The sequence below is a fragment of the Diabrotica virgifera genome, chromosome 4, assembly GCF_917563875.1.
Source record: "Diabrotica virgifera virgifera chromosome 4, PGI_DIABVI_V3a".
Lineage (NCBI taxonomy): Eukaryota > Metazoa > Arthropoda > Insecta > Coleoptera > Chrysomelidae > Diabrotica > Diabrotica virgifera.
In genome coordinates this window covers 181,304,751-181,330,575 of record NC_065446.1, presented here as the reverse complement: position 1 = coordinate 181,330,575, position 25,825 = coordinate 181,304,751, and the positions used below count along the sequence as shown (strand labels likewise).

The window sequence follows — 25,825 nt, the reverse complement described above, 5'->3', positions numbered from 1 at the left end:
AAACTAATAGAGATATTTACTAACCTAAGCGAAGAAAGGGGGGAAAAGGTGGAGATGGACACGGAATTAAAAAAAACTGTTTTGGGTCATAAAATCCACTAACAACAAAAAAGAAGACAACAGTATAGCCGAAAAAACACAACAAGAAGTAAAATGCGACCACTGCAAGCTTAAAGTGAAACAAGAAAGACAGAGAGAAGAGCAAGAAAAAATTAAAAGGGCTCTAAACATGGGGGGAGGAAAAAAACCTTCATGAGTATATGTAATAGCAAATGGGAGGGGAAAGCATATATAAAGACAAAGTGGGAACAAGAGTGGTTACGAGAAACGGTCGAAAAGAAAACATGTCTGATAGTAACAAAAAAGGATGCGAAGGACAAGGGGGTAGAAAATATAATAAAGGACGTGGGAGAGGACCTCGCAGAAACACTAGAGGAAGTGAACGAGGGAGAAATCAAATTCCTTGAGAACTTTAGGAGGAAAGAAAATAAAAAAACAATTTGGTACACGTTCGTCGCTGGAATAGAAAAAGAAAGGGGTGGCGATATATACGACCTAGCAGAAAAGGCTATAACTAAAATTAAGAAAGAGATGGATGAAACACCAGAGGTTGTACGGGTCGTAGCCGGTAACGACCTTAACAAGGAGATCATAAGGAAAGCCCTCGAATATGTGGGGCGGAGGGAAAATATCTCATGGTAGATGATAGTAAGAGGGAAGGAACTCGAGGCAGAGAAAAAGTCAGAACAAGAAGAAGCCCTCCTTATAAAGATGGGGGGGAAATATAACGAAGTTCTTAGCGAAATGGATATTCTTAGCGATAGTTTACTCTTAGTTCTACTCCTAAAGCCTGGGAAACCCCCCGATTCAGCAACCTCTTATCGGCCAATATGCCTTCTGGACTGCCTTGGTAAGTTCTACGAAAGGCTTATCAAGAAGAGGCTGGAGGGCGTGTTGGAAGATCAGAGAGTGTTATCAAATCAACAATATGGATTTCGAAAAGGTAAATCGAGAGTCGAGGCCGCGACCTTGATAAGGGACGCGGCTAAAGGGGTGGTCCTTGTTCTGTTGGACATAAAAAATGCTTTTAATTCAGCAAGCTGGGGTCACATAGTAGACCGAATAGTCGAATTTGGGGCTCCAGAGTATGTGTCCAACATAATAAAGGACTACCTATCTGAAAGAACCGTATGCATATCGAAGAAAAAGAAGAAATAAATGACGGGTGTACCCCAGGGGTCAGTTCTGGGACCCTTACTTTGGAATATACTATACAACGGGGTACTAGAAGTAAACAGGCAGAGAGGAGTGAGAGCGATTGCATACGCGGACGACCTAGCCTTACTGGTCGAAGACGACATTAATAGGGGAATAATACAAAAAGTAAACGAAGCAATACAGAAGACCGCAGATTGGATAGAGAGAAATGATCTAAAGTTAGAAGTAGAGAAGACAGAATCCATTATCTTGAGGGGACCAAGAAAGAGAGATGATATAATATTTGGATACAAAGGCTCTGTAATAAGACCCCAAAAGACGGTTAAGTACCTCGGAATTATTTTCGACGACAAGCTTAAATTCGGACAACACGTACAAGAAGCATGTCGGAAGGCAGAAGAAAGGACCTCTATACTAAATAAATTTATGCCAACTATAGGGGGTCCTGGATCCCAGAAGAGAATAATGATGGCACAATCCATCTTATCCATAGTTTTATACGGAGCCCCAGTGTGGCACGAGGTCTTTCGAATGAAAAAGTATAAAGACGTGCTTCTTAGGACACAAAGGAAACCTCTGATCAGGGTGTGCAGCTCGTAGAGAACTGTATCAATAATTGCCTTACAGGTGGCGGCTGGGTCTGTACCGGTGCACATCCTGGCCAGAGAAAGAGTCCGAATGTACCAGAGGGGCAACGGGGCAATAGGTTCAGGTCCACAAGAAAGGAAAATAAGTCTAGAGATGTGGCAGAGGGAATGGGCAGCCGAAGTCGAGAAGGCGGCCTGGACGAGATCCCTGTGTCCAGATGTGGTGAGGTGGTACGAGTGCCGGCATCGGCGCGTCAGCTACTATTTCACACAATTTTTGACGGGACATGGATCGTTCAGGAAATTTACTCATCGTATAGGGAAAACTGTGGACGATCTATTCCCTGAGTGTGGAGTAGTGGATGACGCGCAGCATGTCGTCTTCGTGTGCCCTGCATACCAGGCGGGACGTACCGAGCTGCAGCTGGGACTGGGATCCCCTCTAGGCGAGCCTCACGAGCTAATTGATAAAGCTATCAATAGCAAGAGAGACTTCGACCTGATCATTGCTTTTGTCACGAAGACAATGAAGCACAAAGAGGAGAAAGAGAGGCGACTGCAAGCGGGATGACCGTCTATTTATTTCTTTTTTAACGTTTTTTTTTTGTGTCGTAGATGGCAGCCAGTGGGGGGAGGATCCTTTACATCCAACCTGCGCTGTCTGTCTTATTTTAACTAGTTTTACTTATTTATTTATTTTATCTTGTTTTATCTCCTTATTTACTTCTTCAATCTTATTTATACAATATTTATCCTTTTAAATCAATTTTATTACTCAAATGTGTTGCGTGTTTTAAGCGGTAATCAGCAGGGGAGGACTTTTTACATCTGACACATGCTGACCGCCTTTGTATTGTTTTGTTTACTTTCTGTTTTGTCTTGTTTTTTTTTAGTCTGTTTTTGTTTTGTATCAAGTAGTGGGGGAGGATTTTTACACCCAACGATGAAAGCACGAATGTTTGGAGTTGCTCGTAACTGTCGACTGGTATCCTTTTGCTAGTTCATGTTGGATTGGGGGCACCGCGGTCGCCCCACCCGCACATGGGCTGCACGGGACGGTCGTCTTCACCGACCGGTCTTTGTGCGGGGTGTGTGCGGGACGGGGCGGCTGGGTGGCCACTTAATCTACGGAGTGCACGCAGAGGGTGCCCGGGGGGAGTTATGAGTAAGGTCGACGGATCAGACATGCTCGCCAAGAGCGGTCCCAGACCTGTCGGCTGGAGGAAGAGGAGGTGAGTTTAGTCGGTAGGCGGTTCGGCACGGTGAAGCGTGACGGATCGAATCCGAAACACCTGGGACACCTACCCAGACGGTCTTTTGAAGATTCTCGCCTCCCAAAAAAAAATAATAAAAAAAACTGAGTTATTAAGCCTTGAAAATGGTCATTTCCCCTTTTTCAAATTTTAAATCGCGTATAACTCGAGAAAAATAAATTTTACAGAAAAATCACAAAAGACCTCTTTTGCTCCGAATGACCCAAATTAATGATGTAAAAAGATGTCCGAAGTGATTTTTTTTGTGAATTTGTTTAAAAAAAATTGTTTAAACAATTTTTTGATGACGGTACCACCTGACACCCTGTGGATTCGTTATAAGGACCTCTTTTTGAGTAAGTTTGTGCAAAAAAATCAAAATGGAATAATTTACCAAACGGGGGCGACGATACAGCCTGGACTATAAATATCACGATTTGAACTTTTACTAAAACTAGCCGTTTGAGTCGACTCGAACTAGGAAAAGTCAACTCCAACTGAATAATCAACTTGAACTGTAACATATACATTGTAAATCAAGATTTGGTAGTGATCCTATACGCTCTGAGCTTTGCTGGTGTCGCTCCTAGCGGTTACTAATTCAACTTTCACCGGTAATTTTTAAATTTATTATTTAATTGATATCGCTTAATATTTACAACGCAAAAAAGTAATTAAATTGTAATCGATTTTTTTAAGATTTGGCTAATCATTTTGACGTTCTATTGACAAAATATGAATTTCTTACTTCGGATACTTTCACAATTATCGTGTAGATGTCGCTAAGATCGATAGATTAATTTATAATTACATATTACGGATCATTAAATAAACTTAAATTCAGTATTTAAAACGTAAGTATATTTAAGTTAAAAATATATAACACAGCTTTGACCAACTAATATTTTTTTATAATTATTAATGTTTTTAATTTTAATTTTAAATTAATCACTTTGACATTTATGTCAAACTTCCGGTAAAGGTTTACAGACTTGTCACTACTGGCGCTCGCGAATTTGTAAATATCCCCTCTATATACGAGCTCACAGCGTATACTGTGGTTCACATTCAGATGGCAGCGTTACAGAGATACGCCTGTGCTTTTTATATGACAGAAATAATTTCAATGTTGTCAAAGTTTTTAATCGTACGTTATGGGCCGGCTACAATAAAAGAAATATAAGTTGCAAAATATTTATGAATGCAAAATGGAAAAATATTACACTTTTGTGAAATATTTTTTGAGTTTGGCCATGCTTATTTTAACTCTGTTATCCTATATCTGTACACTACCATCTGAATGTAACTTCCACTTTAGTAACATTTAACGTGTCATGGTTTGTTTATTTCTAGTGTATCTTTATTGTTATGGTACTATATGACACAGTTTACACAATTATAGTTCTTCCACTCTAGCTTTGAAAAGGTTAGAAACTTAGAGTGAAACTCCTTGAAAATGGTTAATATTACACTTACAAATTGACGTTTTTATACTTCTCTTTTATACTCCCCTTTTGTGTCATTTATTAACATATAGGTTTTCCAGTAACATCCACAGTAAATAAATAGTTAAACCGTAGTAATAGGAAATTAAAGTGATTTTATAGAAAAAAATCAAATATATGGTGCAAATATACCATCAGATCACATTCCTGTTGGTGCTAAATTTAGATAGAGTTAAGATGGTTAAGTATAAAATAGAATTAGTGCAGTCACTCATGGTTTTCACTTCCGATTTCGTTGAGCCTTAATCGATTTTCATGAAAATTGGTGAGTAGTTAGAGGATACCTCAAGGAACATGATGCGTGATGCGAACTTGCGCTTTCACCCTGAGGGTGGCTGCCACCCCCCGTCGGGGAAGAAAATTATGTTATTAAAAATAATACCATAGGTCGATAGATGGACAAATTCTAAGCAGTTTTTTTATATAAAGTTATTAACATAAATCAATACCTTTTGAGTTAATAAAGATCAAAATTTTAACTTTTTCGTAAAAAATGCATGTCTTAAAGCTATTTTTCTCGTATAACTCAATAACTATAAGCTTTTACAAAAAAGTGATTATTACCAAAATTGAAGATATTAAAAAATTTAATACACTACTCACTTAACTCTCGTAAGGCGATTTTGGCGTACATTTGCACCCCATCTGTATATCCATTTTTTATATGTTAACGTTGGGGAAATTAATATGAAAGATAATTAGGACTTATTTATTATAGTATGATACTTAATTTTACAAAAAAAAATAATCATTTCTTCTTAACCTTTGTCGAGCGGCATAATTTTACACCGGTAACAGACGGCATAGGTACAGCTGGTTCCAAAAAAACTGATACGACTTTTAAGCGTATTTTGTAGAAAATTGAGCAGTGTACTTTCTTCTTCTTCTTCTTTTTGTTTTTGGTCTCGCTGCAAGGCAATTACCAGCACGGTTTATAGGCGATCTTGATGTAGTCTGGCTCTAAGCCATATCAAAATCGCTGACTACGTTCTTGTAAAAAGCTTTTGATGAGGTGTGATATAATGAATATGAGTTTAATTATATTTAATTTATTATATTTTGAGGGATAAATACTTATTATTTAAATAATGTTACTGTCACTGCCAAATGTTAAAATGTGTCAGATAACTTCAACCTCAAAAAATGACTGTTTGTTTGTTTATTTTATTATTTGTCTGTCATATATAATGTCAGATCAATCATACACTGCTCAAAATGATCAAATCTTACTAAGAGTCGTATCAGTTTTTTTAGGAACCAGCTGTACAATTGTACCTATTACATATTTTCTTAAAAATTCCTTAATCTAAAGGGAAATATTTGTTAGTTTTAAGATATTATTATTTATTGCTAGCATAACTGGTAAAAAATTGTTCAGTATTGCAATAAATAAATAATAATATTCGGTAATTTGTTAGTGTATGGATTTACAAACAAAGATTGGAAGCCGCTGTTAAGTTATCCCTGTTATCTATCGTAAATTATTGAAATTACTGCAACAATAAACTTTTGGAAATAGCGGTCGTTAACAAATTTTAGGAAGAGTAGCATTCTATTGTATTTCAACTGGAAACATAGATTTCATCCACATTTACTTGTTTGGTGTTTTTCAATATGTGTATACCTGAAAATTATCATTAGTATTAATGATTCTACATCTAGTTTACCAAAATGCCGACAAAAGAGGCATAAATAGAATCAACGAAGAAAACTTGTGTGAGATGGGGAATACGGAGTCTCTGCGACTCATACGTGCATCTATGTCTCGTGATCATCTCAAGACTATGCTAATATTTATAAGATTTGACAACGAAAATATCCGCCAATAACACAAAAAAGCCGATAAGGCTGCACTCATACGAGATATATGGACAATGCGGAATAAAAATGTGCAACAAGACTACATACCATCCCAATGCATAACCATAGATGAACAATTGTTCCTGTTTAGAGGCCCTACCTACAAAATGTACACAATATATATTTTCCGAATACACTAAACATGGTATTTTTGGTTTGTAATGCATCAAACACCTTATCCCATACAAATTCATCTTAATATTTGAAAAACAGAATATGGTTCCCGACAAGTTAACGTTGGCAAACGAACAGTTTTGGATTTGGTCACATCTTATAAAGGTTCTGGGCGAAAGGTTACCATAGATAACTTTTTACCAGTTTTAAACTCGCTTAAGTCTAGAATTCGTGTTACATGACGTTAGTGGGCTCATTTAGAAAAAAAAAATAAAAGATTTCTGATCACGAATATGAAAGCAAGCAAGGGAATAGCTGTTTTTACAAAAATCTGGCATACAATTATGACGCTAGCTAAAGAAAAACAGCAGTAGTGTTACTCTCGTCCATGTATATGACAGGACAAGTAGCCTGAAATGATTAAGTATTAGAGTAACACTAGAGGAAGGTTGATACGAGGGATAAAATGCTGGGTGAATGTACGCTCAAGCGTCGAACATTGAGTTGGTACTTGACCTTTTTTTATAATATGATTGACGTCACTGGTTTAGCATCCTACATTATATAGAGACCACAATCATCCATTACAAAAAAAGGACCAACGCTTTTTGCGTTGTTGCGTTTTTGAAGGATCGTTTGCGTTTTTAAAGGATCTTTCTAAAGATCTTTATCTTGCTGTAGGTACCCCCCCTCACGTATCTCACAGCATTCGTGGATCTACTTCACTAACCGGAAATTACCATGTTTGTCTAAATGAACCGAAAAAACAGCCTAAAACGAGAGAAAGTTGTGTAGTATGTTTTCTGCCTGTGTGTGACGAACATTCTTTGTCTAAAACGACATATATGTTGCGAAAATCCACACTAACATTCATTTTTGAATTTTAGTTCAAATAAACTATCATTTAAATACAAAATGTATTGATTTTTTATAACATTTATTTAAAAAAAATACAAGGTACATATGTACCTATGCCGTCTTTTATGGGGGGTAGAAAAAATTTAAGCCCCCTGCTGGGAACTGAATGAAGATTTCTTTGTTATATTTGGCTCACATAATCTATTGGATAAATGTAGAGATGTCACAAAAGTTCAAGTCTCTATCTCTTTAACAAAAAAATTATCACAATTTAAAAACTCAAAAGTTACAATTGTACCTATGCCGCCCGACGAAGGTTAAAAAAAATATTATCGTCGCAAGACAAACACATGAAATTTTTCACAGAATGAGTAACACAAAGTTCTTACACACAATACAGTTATACCGGGGCTTTCGGTCTTTTTTTCTCTGACATAAGTAACACCGACCTTGTCCCGTAGCTCTGTTAGCTCCAGGTGGAACAACAGAAACGTCAAATTCAGGATACGAGGTTTCCATCATTTGCACCCAAAAGTCATTTTTTCAAAAAAGCACTTAAACACAAAGAGTTTTAAATGCTGTAATGGGTGGAATACGTTTACAATTGAATCTAATACGAATAAAAAAATGGACAAAAATAAAAAAAATATATTAAAATAGATAGGTGAGAAAAACGAGGTCTGGGGTTCACCTGCACCCCGCAACGCCTTACGAGGGTTAAAGAACTAAACTAATGTTAATTCAAAGTGAGCTGAGGGTAATTCAAGCTTAAATAACGGGAAAACAATGCATTTTATAAAAGATACCTGCAAAATACTTCTCAAAGTAATTAGCAATAACTATCAAATGAGCTTCAGAAGAATTTAGTAGCATCAAAATTAAGCAAGTTATGATGAAAATAAGAGAACCCGAATTTTTTAGGAAAAAGTGAAAAGAAAACATGCCATTTCCACAAAAACTAAAATTTATAGTAATGCTTACAAGAATTTCTTTATATTAGCATAGGCAATCATTTCAACAATTTTGACCGGTTTAGAATGCATATTTTTAAAAACAGATATGATTTAACAAGTTATCGTAATTTTCATTTTCTTTCGATAATAACTCCAAAAATACTCAATATACCTACATAAAAAAATGATATATAACCAAATTTTAGTTTTTTTCTGTACCAAATATTTTACCTGTTTTACTATTTCTGTAGGGTAAAAAATAACCGAGATACAAACGTTTAGAGCTAAATTTTGCTGTGAGAACTATGTAACCGGGCCGATTTAAACTTTTATTTTTAAAAAAGTAACATGCCTAAAATATTAAATTTAATGTAGCTCTAGAAATTATTTTTCAAATGGTGTTTAATTGAATCTGATGTCGTAAAAATTAGTGAAAATATAAGTCCCACCCCCTCTTGGGGGTGAAAAAATATAAGTCTAAAATAAGTCCGGAAATGGATAAACTGACTAATTTTAAGTAACTTTTGTTCTATAGAGATTTTTCGCCAAGTCAACACTTTTCGAGTTATTTGCGAGTGAATATGTTCATTTTTCAACAAAATAACTACATTTTTAGACGGTTTTTCGCAAATAACTCAAAAAGTAAGTATTTTGTCGAAAAAAACGTTCTTAGTAAGAATATATCCTGTAAAAAAGTTAAAAAATGGTGTAAGCGTTAGGTCTCTGGACCTCGTAAAACCAGAGTTATAGCCAATGAAAAATAGATCCTATTCACCAAATTTCAAATAGAATATTTCGAAGTGAAATATCCAAAAAATTAAGCACTTTTTGGGGAAAACCCATTATAACTTTTTTAAAGTGTTTTAAAAAAGCTTTATTTATGTTTTTATAAAAAGTTTCTAGCATTAATTTTAAGCAAGTTACGCTCAAAATAAAGTTGGTCGCCTTTGTTTTGGCAAAAAAAAAATCGGGAAGACCATCCCCTAATAAGCAACTTAAATGAAATTAATCGTTACCGCTCCACAAATTATTTTACTTATGTTGTGTTTATATGATCTGTAAGTTTCATCGATTCAAAGTGCTTATTTTGGAAAAAATTTGGTTTTAAAGTAAAATTTTTAAAAATTTTAATTTTGAAAAATATGCGTTTTTTCAAAATAACTTAAAAATTGTTAGATATAACAAAACTGTTAGACAAAAATTGATTGAGATTTTGTGTTTCTAAATTTGCATACATTCGTGATGAGTGACTGGTTCAACCCATTTTAACTACAGCACTTTCAAAAATAAGGACTTTGAACCGATGAAACTTACAGATCATATAAAAATACACACACGGGTCAAGAAACTTGTGAAGTCGTAACGATTAAGTTCATTTGAGATACTAATTAGGTGGTAATTTTCCCAATATTTTTACCAAAAAAAAAGGGACTAACATTATTTTGAGCGTAACTTGTTTATTTTTGATGCTAGAAATTTTTCTTAAAAAGCAAAAATGAAGCTTTTTTAAACACTTTAAATAAGTTGTAATGAGTTTTCCCCGAAATGTGCTTCATTTTTGGTTATTTCACAATAAAGTATTCCATTTGGAATTTGACGAATATGAACCTATTTTTAATCAGCTATAACTCTGCTTCTACTAGGTATAGAAACGTGATATATACACCATTTTTTTAAATTTTTTACAGGCTATATTTTTGCGACGAATGTTTTTTCGACAAAATACGTACTATTTGAGATATTTGCAAAAAAACATCTAAAAGTGTGGTTATTTTGTTGAAAAAATGAACATATTCACTGGCAAATAACTCGAAAAGTATTGACTTAGTGAAAAAACCCTATAGAACAAAAGTTACTTAAAATTAGTCCGTTTATCAATTTCCGGACTTACTTTGGACGAATACTTTTTCGCCCCCAAGAGGGGGTGAAAAGGCACATATTGGCACAATATCACTTTTTTTCTTTGACTTGTTAGCTACGTGTATGCCAAATTTCTTGTCAATTCAAGCGGTTCTTTAAAATTTAGAGGTTTTGCAATATTTTACTGTTAAAGAACGGACTAGTTACTAATAAATAAAATCTTTATCTAATAAATCGAACACTGTCAAAACAAAATTGACAATACGGCTTTCCATTCAGTTATTTTTTTCGAGCTTCTGTCATATATGTGGTATATTCCGTGAAGTTATATTAATATTATAGTCCAGAAAACCACTGCGCATCCGCTAGAAAAATATTCTAATTCGGATTTTTTGCACAATCTTACTCAAAAAGGACTCCTTTTAACAAATTTGCATGTTGCCAGGACCAAAAGGTGGTCAAAAAATTTTTAAACGTTTTTTTTTTGTTTTTTTCCTAAAATTATTTTTTTTTGCATGGAAAAAAAAGTTTTTTTTAGGTTTTTTGGATCATTCCCAACAGAAAAGGTCTTTAGTGACTTTTCTCTAAAAATGATAGTTTTTGACATAGAAGCGATTAAAAATTGAAAAATTGCGAAATCGGCCATTTTTAACCCTCAAAAACTATGTGAAAAACTTAAAATTTAAATGTTGCCAAGATAGGTAGATATTCTTTAAACATCGATTCCTGAAATCCCGAAGAGTTTTTTGCAATACAATATTCAAAACTCCTTTGCTTTTTAATTGATAATCAAGCGTGCGCGACACTATTTTCCACCGATAGTATGGTGCAAATGAAAGGAATAAATTCGTTATTTCGTAAACCGGCGACTCTAAAGAAAAATCCCGAGACAGGTCGATTTTTATTTTTAAGTTACGACATTATGGCATATATGGTATACTAGTGACGTCATCCATCTGGGCGTGATGACGTAATCGATGATTTTTTTAAATAATAGGGGCCGTTTGCTAGCTCATGTGAAAGGTTGTTCAATTCTCTATTCACTAATATAAACATTTATATAATTATTTATACAGGGTGTCCTTCTACTTCTTTTTTTGTCAAATAATTTAATTTTATAAAATTTTTTTGGACACCCTGTATAAATAATTATATAAATGTTTACATTACTGAATAGAGAATTGAAGATCCTTTCAAATGAGCTGCCACACGACCCCTATTCTCATTTAAAAAAATAGTCGATTACGTCATCACGCCCAGACCGATGACGTCACTAGTATACTATACATGCCACAATATGATAGCTTAAAATAAAAATCGACCTGTTTCGTGTTTTTTCTTAAAGTAACCGGTTTACGAAATAAAGAATTTATTCCTTTCATTTGCACCATACTGTATACACATGCAACAGTGGAAAAGAGTGTCGCGCACGCGTGATTAGAAATTAAAAACAAAGGAGTTTTAAATATTATATTGCAAAAAACTGTTCGGAATTTCATCAATCGATGTTTAAAGGATATCCACCTACCTTGGCAACATTCAAATTTTTAATTTTTCATATATTTTTCAATTTTTAATCGCTTATATGTCAACTATTTTTTAGAGAAAAGTCACTAAAGACCTTTTCTGTTTGGAATGATCAAAAAAACCTAAAAAAACTTTTTTCCATGCAAAAAAAATTATTTTAGGAAAAAAACAAAAAAAAACGTTTAAAAATTTTTTGATCACCTTTTGGTTCTTGCAACATGCAAATTTGTTAAAAGGAGTCCTTTTTGAGTAAGATTGTGCAAAAAATCCGAATTAGAATATTTTTCCTAGCGGATGCGCAGTGGCTTTCTGGACTATTATACACAGATTATACAACATATGACAGAAGCTCGAAACAAATGACAATCGATGAAAAGTCCAATTATTGTCAATTATTTTCAGTAGATAAATCAAACACCGATCATCGTTCTATGGCTGTCTTTGTTCAATGCATGGCATTGTGTATGGACAGGCGCAAGTGGCTTAAATTATATTAATCGTGTGAGTAGGAAAGACACGTAATATAAAAAATAATTCGAGAATACTGTCATACTTGTGCAAAGATAAATTGGAAGAACTATAATAAATATTATTAGTATATTATTCAACGAGCATGTAATGATGGCTATTATTCACGATGATGAAGCTTGCGTAATTCATCAGAGTGAGCACTAGCCATTACATGCGAGTAGAATACTATACTTTTTCTACGACCTTTTTTTATTTTAATTATTAAAAAATTTAATTATCTACTACTCGAAATTTAAATTATCATAATTTACAAAAATAGATACCTAAATGCTGTTTACTCCTAGTACGTGGCTGAATAATTGGTTGGCTACTGTAACCAAATTCTTATGTATTGTAAAAATACGATAAGAAATAGTCAACTCGTTTCCGAAAAATTATAAGCATAAAGGACCCCGCAGAAACCTTATGTGAAATGGCTCTCTGTCAAATTGTGTGAAACTTTGGGTTCTGGTAGTCCTTGATGTGTACAACAAAAGACTCAATGGGCGCGTTGCTCCGAAAAATCATGGTTTTAAAATATAAGCCTCTGAAATTGTAGCTACAGTGAGGACGTTTGAGTTGGAATAAATTCATTTTCTCGAGAACGGGTGACTCTAGAGATAAATTACGAATCAGGTCGATTTTTATTTTTAAATTAAATTTTTTTGGCATATACATCATACTAGAGATGTCACCGATCTGGGCGTGATGACGCAATCGATGATTTTCTTAAATAATAATAGGGGTCGTGTGATAGCTCATTTAAACGGTTATTTAATTCTCTGTTCAATAATATAAACTATAACATAATTATTTATACAGCGTGCCCAAAAATTTTTTTTAATTAAATTAATTGAGACAAAAAGAAGAATGTATATAATTTATTTAATTCGAAATACATTTTACTGTTGTCCGAAAAAAGGAAAAAGTGTTTATTTCATAAATAAATATTGTTTTTCGCTTAAATTCAACATTAAAACTGCCACTCACCTGCCTCTTAGCAGTTTGAACATATAATTTAAGAGAAAACCAATGTTTATTTTTCAAATTAACATTTTTTTCTGTTTTCTGACAGCATTAAAATGTATTTCGAATTAAATAAATTACATGCATTCTTCTTCTTGTCTCAACTAATTTCATTCAAAAAATTTTTTGGCACCCTGTATAAATAATTATGCTTATATTTATATCATTGAATAGAGAATTGAATAACTTTTCAAATGAGCTGTCAAACGACCCCTATCCTTATTTAAAAAATCATCGATTGCGAAATCACGCCCAGATGGATGACGTCACTAGTATGATAAATATGCCAAACAATTATAATTTAAAAATAAAAATCGACCTGATTCGTAATTTATCTCCAGAGTCGCCCATTCTCGAGGAAATGAATTTATTCCAACTCAAACGTCCTCACTGTACCTATAACTTCAGAGGCTTATATCTTCATAATTTTTTGGAACTACGCGCCCATTGAGGCTTTTGTTCTACACATCAAGGACTACCAGAACCCAAAGTTTCAGAGCATTTGACAGAGAGCCATTTCCCATAAGAATGACAAGGTATCTGCGGGGCCCTTTGTACCTGCTGTCAATTAATGTAATAAATAAGAAATGGCTATTATCGGTGGACGTATTTCATAAAATTATAATGTACATTTACATTTAACTATATAATATATTATAATAATATAACTATATTATATAATATGTTATAACATATTTAACACAATATAACTTAAAGAATAAACACAATATTACTAGTTATAAATTCCAATAATTATTAACACACACAAAATGCGCTAATGTCACTGTCACTAAATTAAATGATAAACGTCAAAATTTTATTAAACAAAATATACCTAAACGTAAAAAATATACTAACATTGTTACAGTTAAAATTCCTTTAAAATATTCTAAGTTAATTATTATGATATAAATTACAATAATAATTATTGTATTAAATCAACAAGTCTAAGTAATTTTATTTGCAGTTTACATACGATTAATATATTAAAAGTGACATGGACCAGTTGAATATAACTTCAGCCCATGAGTAATGAACTATTACTCACGGCTATTAGTCTGGGCTGATTAATTATCGAAGAAGAGACCATTTTTGGGAAAAGTTATTTACCAGCAATTTTATTGCTGGAATCGAATTATAAGATCCTATATATTAATAATATAGGTATGCAAAGTCCTCAGATAGTGTGCTACTTTTTTTATAAAGAAAATGGCGCCCGAAAATCGTGTTTTTTTTTCAATTATTGCTCTATAACTCCTAAGATTTGAACTTTACAACAAAAACACTTAAATAAAAATTCACCGTGATTAAATTCTACATAGAGACGTGTTTTTCTCGATCTGCTCCGGCGAAAATTTTCCTCGGAAAATGCGGGTTTTCCTAACAAAAACTCTAATTTTCAAATAAAGTTTTAGGTAACTAATTATTAATCAATAGTTAAATAACTTAGTGACATCAAAGCTTTCTTGGTATAGATTGTAATTCCAGAAGCCAATAAAAATTAAACGAATATTTTAGCAACAATTCAATTGTTAATTAATAATTTACGGTCGCAATAATAACCAAAATAATTACTATTCGCCCCGAGCGTTAACAAAGTGTCAAAGCAAAATCGACCGACCTGCTCATGGTGGCGGATTTTTGAAATTTTATAAGGACGCTTTGTGTATGTTTAAATGAGACATTTAAAAAAAATGCCGTGTCACGCTAGTGATATTATGTATTAATATAAACAGAAAATAAAAACGCACTTAATCTGATATAAATTCTTCACTTTCCAATATTGATTATCAGTTCGATTTTGTATACATAACCTCACTATCGCAGTTTATGTCAATAAATCTTTATTAACGCAAAAGAAAATATTTTTGTTGCACTATAAATTACAGTATAAATTAATAACTAATGAATTCTAACAATTTTTTTCGGTTATTATCACTACAAAATGAAATATTCAAGTTTAACAAAATAATCCCATAAGACTCAATGTTAAAACGTCCTTACAAAATCTGACAGCGTGTCACGTGACTGTAAGTAGAGGGGAGACGCACGGAGCCAATACACTGATCAAACTTTGAAATCTTATTAATATGAGATGCCTATTTAACAATTTGTCGACAAAACATAAATTTTTTATTTTTGTGCATAATCTTTAAATGTTTAAAAAAATAATTATAAACAAATTAACGTTTCTCAGAAAGTTTTTATTATATTATAATTTTAAAAACTAGCTAAAATGCGCATTTCAAATATCTTGAAAATGAATGTTTTAAAACTTTTTTGCAACCATTTGCAAAAAAGTTATGAAACAGCAAAATAAACATACGATTTCTACGGTGTTTATAATTTTTTTTAATTATTTCAAAGCGTAGAAGTGAGTTTAAAGTACAAGCTAATTATTTACAAAAAAATATCGATTATTAGTTTAATGGTTATATTTTAATTAAAGATTATAAATATATTTTTTTGTAATTTACACGCGCCAAAGTAGAATATTACAGTACTGTAGCTAAAATTTTCACTCGGAGCGACGATCGGCCGCGCGACTTACACTTTAATAAATAATGTACTTATGCTGCGTGTCAGTCGCTTCGAGCGAACATTTTAGCTCCGACCCTGTATCAGGCCTACTTTTGCGCTAAAAATTACAAAAAAAGTATTTTTAATCTTTAATTAAAATATAACCATTGCACTAATTTTTGACATTCTGTGTGAGTACTTAGATTGTACCATAGAATCACTTTTAAGCTTTGAAACAATTAAAACAAATTATAAACAACGGAGCATTCGTATATTTAATTTGCTGCTTCATAAATTTTTTGCATATGCATGGTTGGAAATTTTTTTTAAAGCAATCATTTTCAAGACCTATGAAATGCGCATTTTAAGTATTTTTTAAAATTAGAATATAATAAACAATTTCTGAGAAATGTTAATTTGTTTATAACAATTTTTTTTAAACATTTAAAGATTATGCAAAAAAATTAAAAAATTATATTTTGTCGACAAAATATTAAATAGGCATCACACCTTTATAATCTTTCTCAGTTTGATCAATGTCTCATGATTATTTTGGTTATTATTGCGTCTGTAAATTGTTAATTAACAATTGACTTGTTGCTAAAATATTCGTTTCATTTTCAACGGCTTCTGATTTTATAATCTATACCAAGAACGATTTTATTTTACCAAGCTAAATAATTATTAATAAATAATTACTGGCCCAAAAAATTTATTTGAAAATTCGAGATTTTCTTGGGAAAACCCACATATTCCGAAGAAAATTTTTGTCGAAGTAAATCGGGAAAAACATGCCTCTATGTAGAATTAAATTGGGGTAAATTTTTATTTGAGTGTTTTTGGTGTAAAGTTAAAATCTTCGGAGTTATAGAGCAATAATTGAAAAAAATACGAATTGTCGGCGCCATTTTGTTTATAAAAAAGTAGCACACTATCTGCGGACTTTGCGTACCTATATTAATAATATATAGGATCTTATAATTCGATTCCAGTAATAAAATTGCTGGTAAATAATCTTTCTTTGTACTTTACTAATTAGACCAGCGTATTATAACTATTTTTTTTCAAAATTTAAAAGATTATGCAAAAAAAAGAAAAATTTATATTTTGTCGATAAAATATTAAATAAGCATCTCATCTTTATAATCTATATAAGTTTGATCAATGTATCATGATTATTTTGGCTATTATTGCGATCGTAAATTGTTAATTAACAATTGAATTGTTGCTAAACTATTCGTTTAATTTTCACCAACTTCTGGAATTACAATCTATACCAAGAAAGCTTTGATGTCACTAAGTCATTTAATTATTGATTAATAATTACTTACCTAAAACTTTATTTGAAAATTAGAGTTTTTGTTAGGAAAACCCGCATGTTTCGATGAAAATTTTCGTCGGAGCAAATCGTAAAAAACACATCTCTATGCAGAATTTAATTGCGGTGAATTTTTATTTGAGTGTTTTTGTTGTAAAGTTAAAATCTTCGGAGTTATAGAGCAATAATTGAAAAAAATACGATTTGTCGGCGCCATTTTGTTTATAAAAAAAGTAGCACACTATCTGCGGAATTTGCATACCTATATTATTAATATATAGGATCTTATAATTCGATTCCAGTAATAAAATTGCTGGTAAATAACTTTTCCATGAATTTTGCTAATTAGCCCAGAGTATATTAGCATATTTTATTATTAAACGGTCGTAGAAAAACTTACTTATTTCGTCAGCACAGATATTATTTATTTCTTCAATTTCCACATCGGTAAATCCATGGATGCACTGTAAAAGTTATTTTAGCTAATTAATTGTTATAAGGAAAAAATTAGATAAACACATCAATTTTTTTTATTATTTCTATTTAGCTTAAGGGGATCGGTACATAATTTCTGATCCAATGCTATTCAAATGGGATTCATTTTTTTCGAATCGTGAGAAAACTAATAAGTATTTTTGAAAAATTTAAACGCATAATGAAAGATTACGTTATTAGCAAGGGCAGAAAGTCCCTGAGAACTTCTATATTGTTTATTTTAATAAGTTACAGGGTTGAAAATGTAAGATAAAATTTAGTGTGATTTTTATTTTCAAATATCTCTTTCAAAATAAAATAAACTTTTTATTTATTCTAAGGGACTTTCAACCCTCGGTAATAATTTAGTCTTTCATTCTGCGTTTAAATTTTTCAAAAATATTTATTGTTTTTTTCAGGATTCGAAAAAATTAACCAATGTCTGTGGCAATATTTTCCAAATCTATCTTTGTCATACAACGCACTCAGTCGAATAGAATATTGTCAGCATATTGTCAGACCGACAGAGGCAATTTTAGATATTTGACACGGCTTCGAGTATATTTTAAGTTGTTTATTAAATACCATCGATAGTGTATTAGGTCTGGATCCCGCGTATGAAAAAGAAGTTGATTAATAGCAAGCTGAAAATTTGTTAATAGCTTAAGGGTGTCTAGTCGGATAAACTTTGATATATGGGAACACTGGAAGCGGGGCAGTTTTAATTGTGGAACAGGTTAAAAGTTTGGAACGGTCAGACCACGAAAACGGTACATTTATTTTGTCCGGCAGAATAGACTTAAACTCTCTGAACAGAGATTAAACTCTCATGTAAAAATCAGACTGCTATTTATCGCCTGTCACAATTCCTGTCATTTGACATATTCTACATGTTCCACTCATTAAAACGCCCATTTGGTGATAAATAGCAGTCTGATTTTTGCATGAGAGTTTAATCTCTGTTCGGAGAGTTTAAGTCTGTTCTGTCAGACAAAATACATGTGCCGTTTTCGTGGTCTGATCGTTCCAAATTTTTAATCTGTTCCACAATTAAAACTGCCCCCGTTCCAGTGTTCCCATATATCAAAGTTTGTCCGACTAGACCCCCTTAAGCTATTAACAAATTTTCAGCTTGCTATTAATCAACTTTTTTTCATACGCCGGATCCAGACCTATATTTGATAAATAATTGATTTAAAACGTGAAATTAATAAAAACTATTGTTTATTATTTATCGAAGGTTCCAAGTAGAGAATACACCAGGATATATTGTGTGATCCAAGTATTTTGTTGTTAAATCGGTTCAAATTTTATCTAAGCGTTCCATAGTAACAATAGGTTTGTTCTAGCAAACAGTCAAACTAGTCAAAAACCGTCAGCAAACAGTTGGTCAGTGAGAAAACATAATAGAGTCACCAGTGCTATCCCCTCTACTCGCGCTGGTCCACTATTCCCTGATGGTTTAAAACCGTTTAAAACTGATACTAGAACAAACCTAATAATATAATCAGTGATGAGCGCGCTAATAACCGGAAAATAGCGCAAAAGATGGAAAACATAATACATTGCGAAACAAAAAGAGATGAAACTAGTGCAGATGGAAATGATCGTTATAAATGTATAAATTAACATTACATTACATAGTTTCCCACCTTTAGACGTATCAGAGGAGTATGACAACTGTCACTGTGACAGTAGAATTTTATAAAATGCTCCTGTCACAGACGTCTAAAGGTGGGAAACTATTATGTAATGTAATGATAATTGATACGTTTATAGCGATCATTTCCACCTCCACTAGATTTATCTCTTTTTTTTTTGTTTCGCTCATGTTTTATGTTTTCCATCACTTGCGTTATTTTGCCGGTTATTAGCGCGCTCCTCACTGTATTAAAAAAATCACTTTATCACTTTTCCTCTTTTCTCGATTAAGTATTAGTTGGATAGTATACCCATAAATTAATTATTTTATTCACTGAACACATAGTTAGTGAAAAAAATATTATATTAATTAATTGAATTAATAGTTTATGCAATTATACAAGTAACGGTTATCCAAGAATATCCAAAAATCATCTCAAGTTAATGGTGACAATGTTACTGTCAAATAATCTTTATGTACAGCTGGTTCCTTAAAAAACTGATACGACTCTTAGTAAGATTTGATCATTTTGAGCAATGTATTTGATTGATCTGACATTACATTATATTTATTATGACAGACAAATAACAAAATAAACAAACAAACAACAAACTACTGATTACGTATGTTAATTCATAAATTGTAATAATTATTGATAATAATGTTTATTAATTTCACAGTACAAGAATTAAATACATACATTTTAACTTTATGTTCTACGTTTTACATTATTACATTCTACTTTTTAATTTTACATGTTAATCCTGGAAAATAAAGAAACATTTACTCACTACCCGTTAAAACCTATTGGTCGAACACGGGGATAGTGTGTGACAATGTTTAGTTATTGAATATAGTATGTGTATACTAAATGCCAATGTACAAACATTCTATTATCTTACATGTATTTATTTATTTTCTTTTATTTTTTTATATTATAAATAAATGAACTGAGTAAATTTAGCAAACCACTGTATTGCAAACATTCTTATTTTTTATCATTTTTTTTTTATTTTTTTTTTTTAATTTCATTCGCTTGTTAAGTCAATCAAATAACTTATGTACAATATTACTATCAAGGTTCAATACATACTTTTTGAATATAGATTTTACCATACTTGATGAATTAAGAGTATTAATATATAATATCTTGTATATGTTCGGCAAGTGATTAAATACTTTTGGAGCAAGATACATGACATATTTCTGTCCTATTGATTTTTTCATATTTCCCAATTGTTCGTGTTGGTTGGTTTTAGTGCGAGTCTCATAGTGATGAGGTAATGTATGCAGGATATGTTTATGGTTGTATGTGTAATACCAGGGAATTAGTATCACAGAATAATAAAGTAGACGGGTATGTCATTTTTTTGTTAATTATTATTTTCAATATTTTTTTTTTGTAAAACGTCGACTTTCTTTAAATAAGTTTTTTGTACACCGCCCCACCCAAGTATTCCATATCTAATTCTGGATTCAACTATTAAAGTCTAAATCTTGATATTATTTTGAATTCCTGAATTTTATAAAGAATATTATACAAACGATAGTTTTTACATAAAATAGGGTTTTTGTTATTATTTTTATGTTTTAGGGCCGATTGTTCAATTGGAGATTATCTTCAGATTAAAAATAATCTTCAATTAAACTTAATATTGCGTTGTTCAATGCAAGTTTAACACTTAACCATCTGTTAACAAGAGATTATCTTAATGGCTCAAAAACGAAGGATTAACGGTGTTAACTAAAGATTTGTAACCTTACTTTCCGGTTTTAAATTAAATATTTTCAAGAACATTCCAAATTGGAACAATCATAGTTATTGCACTAGCTAGGTATATGTATGTATTTTGAATTATTCTTTCTATATATTTTCAGTCGTAGATAAGATTTGCAGTAATAATGCAGTAATAATCTATTACAATTTCGTGTCTCTAATAATAATGGCTATTTCTCTTTTATTTTGATGACAGAGATATGACAGAGGACGAATATTTCTTAGCTGTTTTTAATATAATATTTTGACTTCAAAAAAATGTGTTTCTTAAAAAATTTATATTATTATAACCCAGTGATATGCACATATAGCCAGTACAAAAATAAATTAGATCTCTCAGTGTATAGGTACTTATGCTTTCTACAAATTTATGCATGATAAATTATTAATTATTTATAAATACATATTTCCAGAAGTTTGGCTTTTTTTCATTATGTGTAAAAATCAGGTAAAAACAAATTGGAAAAACTTTTAATGAAATTTTTGTGAAGGAATAGGAATTATTTTTATAAGCTAAAAAATTAACATTACTATTTAAACATGTTTTTTTACGCTGTTGTTGCTGATGTTTTTTTAAGTTAGCAGTTGTACTTTTAATACTTTCTTCCATTTTAAATATGTTTAATAATGTAAATTAAAATCTCTGTCAGTAGTAGTTGACATGTACTAAACACTAAATGTCAAAAATCATTAACTTTATAACACAGAACACATTTTTATGTACAATTTTCATGATAAAGTTTGTTCCAAGTCGTTAATTAATAACTGGCAACGTTGTCGCCGCTTCAGTACTCGGGTTTAATAAATCCGAAAGTTAACAAACATTGAACAACTTCTTAAAAAATAATCTTTAGATTAAATTTAATTACGGTTTACTTAATCCATGAGTTAACTACTGATTGAACAACTGGCCCTTAAGGAATAAAACAAACGACTTAACCCAACAATATATTAATTTTTAATATTTGGCAGTGACAGTGACAGTATGTAAATAATAAGTATTTACCATTCAAAATACACTGCTCAATTTTCTACAAAATACGCTTTAAGAGTCGTATCAGTTTTTTTTAGGAACCAGCTGTACATATCCATACCAGTAAGAATTTTACTACACGTAATTTGCGGTGTAAAGAAAGAAAAATAGGGATAGCAGTAAAATATTTGCGCCTGTGCTCTTAATTCCTTGACAACTTTATGCCATTGGAATGGTACAGTCGATGTATCCAATCAGAAACCTAGTGTAATGTGTAGTGTGTGTGTTGAGTAAATGCCTTGTTACTTAGTCAACGTTATTGTCATTGCAAAGAGACTCTAATTCTGTGCTCTGTGCGTAAAGAGAGTTAAGTCCTAAAACACTGTTTTGAGATAAACGCATTTAAAGTTTGCAATCGTCTGTTCGAGTTATACTTTTGGAGTTTTTACAATAACCTATCCCTAAAAAGTTTTCTAAATAATTTTGATCAATTAAATAGTTATTTCTCTCAATATATAGAATAGTCAATAAATAATATAAATAAACCATATAGGTATTATAAAAAAAATAATAAACTTTTTCTTACATGGACTTAACACAATTTGCACAAATATCATGAACTTAACACGCTTAACGTAAAACACAAACTATTACGAAAAGCATAAAAAATAATATTTATTTAATAATAATAATGGGGATTCTTAAGACCAAAGTAACAGGTTTTAATAAAAATAGAAAAATACAAAAACGCAAGATAAAAACTTCTGTTTATTCCTCATAAACCAAGTAAGTAATAATACTAAGTAAGTAAAATAATACCAAAAATAAAGAAAAACTAATATAAAGGAAAACAAAATAATATTTTTTTTATTATTTAGTATTTACATTTTTTCTCTTCTTCCTGCCAGTTTGTTTCGTTGGTTTATTTTCTTGGGAAACTGTCATTTTTTTCGTGGGTTTCACATTTACCTTCTTTTTTTGTCAACTGGTTGTACTATCTCTTCATTTTCTTCATCAGGAATGTCATCAGGGTAGGTATCCTCTGCTTCATTTGAGGTAATTAAGTATTTACAGAATTGGTGATATACTGGTGAAATGTATGGAAGCAGGTCGAGGAGGTCATTTTTTTTCTTCTTAGGTATAGGATTTTTTCCTGGGTAACTTAAACTAGGGTCCATTTTGCTAATGTTTTCTTTGCCTCTTCTTTTGAAACTAATGCATTGAAATGGTTGATTACGGTCTAAGGAATTCTTATAGTAAATTATTCCAGGCTCGTTTTTGACAAACTTCAGCCACTGTACATCTCTCCTGCTAAAATTGATTCCAACAACATCATCTTTTCCCTGCTGAAGGTCGGTTTTTAGCAGCTTAGCAAAGTCAAAGAAGCTATCTTGATTCAAAGGACGTTTCTTACCAGTACTTTGTATAAGTTGGGCCCAATCATGAGGATGGTGAATGTTTCCATCAAAAGCTGTTTTATTTTTTTCAATAAGGGCGTGGGATGTATCACACTCCATGTGCGTGTGACCAGGCACTAAAAATTTATGATTAATCTCTTCAAAGTTAGAAGAATTTTGCAGGGCTACCATACACATAGCAGCTACATGCGTAATCTTGTTTTGACCACCAGTAGAGTACATGGTTTGAGTACATGGTCAAACTTTTCACAACGGGCATTAAAGCTTCAGAAATAAATCTGTATACACATGAGCCAACTTCATTTGCACCTCTGCCAGCTATACCTTCATGCCAAAGGTAGCAGTAAGTGCCATCACTGCAGTCGTAGACTGTTAGATTGAAAGTCCAAAGTTGGCGTTTATAGAAGGCTACAGAACTATGGACGAGTGGAGTGGGAAGGCATTGCTGCATGTCAAATGTCACAGTTTTGGTTGAATTGTCAACTTTTGTTGGAGTATTTGAGAGAAATATATGAAGATGCATGCAGTAGAATTATGGCTGGATGGATGAAGTGGAAGAAAGCAAGTGGTGTGTTGTGTGACAGAAAGTTCCAAAGAAGCTGAAGGGAAAATTCTATAAAACAGTCATAAGACCGGCTATGATGTAGGTACAGAATTGAATGTTGGCAGTGAAAAAGAAAAAGGAACAACTAACTCATGTGGCGGAAATGAGAAATCTTAGATGGATGAGAGGTGTGACAAAAAAGGACAAAATTAGAAATGAGTATATTAGGGGAAGTCTAGGTGTTGCACCAATTGATGCCAAAATGAAAGAGCATAGTTTAAGATGGTTTGGTCATGTTCAATGTCGAGAGGTTAATCACCCAATACAAAGAATAGCTGAAGTGCAGATTCTTGGGATTCTTGGAAGGAGTAGGAGAGGAAGACCAAAGAAGACTTGGGGGGGAGACGATTAGGCAGGACATGTTGGTAAAGGGTATTAACATTGATATGACCCAAGATAGAATTGTGTGGAGAAATGCAATTAGGAAAGCCCACCCTGCATAGGGATAAGGAAAAGAGAATGATTATAAATAACTATTAACTATAGCTCACTACAGTATGTTAGTGTTAAGAAAAACAACCGTATTATGAACGATCTATCAAAAAAATAACAAAGGGAGCTTTATATTTCTTTGTCTAAAAGTGAAACGGCTCATTCTTACCATCGAAAGTATGTAATACATGTTTTTGCAATTAAAAGTTTAATAGATCATTGGTACCACGGCCCAAAATCTACAGCACTATTAAAAATTTAAATAAAACTTACCAATGCTTAGACTTTCTTCAGACTCAAGTTCATCGTTTTTAACATGTCCAATATGCGTTGTGCTCTGGATGACATGGTTAAACTTTTAACTAAATTCCTTCAACTAGACCAACAAAATAATCACAGAAGAAAACTCCAACTAAAATCTTAAAATCGTTATGTTGTTCATTAAAGTACAAGCTCGTTTGAAAGGACCTGATCAATATGCCACTGATTAGTAAAATAGCCAAATCAGCTTTAACAGCGCGCAGCGTACAAAGAGTCAACGCAATAACTTATTAGTGTACAGGTACAGTATGTTAAGTCTCAAAACTGTGGGACTTAACACACTGTGTCTTCCTATTTCTTCAATAATGTTTAGTGTAAAGTGTGATATGTCCAAGTTCAGGACTTAACACGCATTACACAGTTAGTATTGACTGTTTTTCATTTGTGTAAAATGTATATCTCAGTTTAGGAATGGAATTGGACTTTACAAATTATACACCATGTAGATATCAAATTCTAACATACAGATAGTGCATTACCTCATTTCGACCATTTTTGGACTTAACTCACTCTACGCACAGAGCACAGAATTATATCCGAACGTCTGCGGTCCCTCCGGTGAGTACCGATCCCACAAGGATAGAAACTATTTTCATTTAATAATTTTTAATAAATGAACGTCAAAATTAATTAACAAACATACAATATAATAATAACGAATTTTATAGGTTTAAATAATAATATTTTCTTATATTATTTTTATATATTATTATATTTATACGGGATAAGATCGTAGTCGCAAAATTTCGGACCAATGCTTTTTAAATGCATAAATTTTTTTGAGTCCTGAGAAAACTAATAGGTATTTGTGAAAAATTTAAAAGCAGAATTAGTGCAGTCACTGAAGGTTTTCACCTCCGATTTCGTTGAACCTCCATCGATTTTCATGAAAATTGGTGAGCAGTTAGAGAATACCTTGAGGAATAAAGCTGATATGATGCCAACTTGCGCTTTTACCCTGGGGGTGTATGCCACGCCTTTTCTGAGGCGAAAATTATTTTATTAAAAATAATACCATAAGTCGATAAAACGACAAATTCTAAGCAAAATTTGTTATACTTATTAAGTTATTAAC

At 32.1% G+C, this 25,825-nt stretch overlaps 1 protein-coding gene across 2 annotated transcripts in view; it reads right to left on the bottom strand.

Annotated features, from left to right (window-relative positions):
- Positions 1-25,825, bottom strand: part of LOC114340698 (complement C1q subcomponent subunit A) — a 69,285-nt gene that overhangs the window by 31,932 nt on the left and 11,528 nt on the right. The window contains exon 2 of one of the 2 annotated variants that reach the window (XM_050648614.1): positions 17,510-17,573. The exons of the other annotated variant lie outside the window; for it this stretch is intronic. Coding sequence (XP_050504571.1) covers positions 17,510-17,573 — 64 coding nt within the window. The remainder of the gene's footprint in view (positions 1-17,509; positions 17,574-25,825) is intronic. 2 annotated transcript variants of the gene reach the window in all.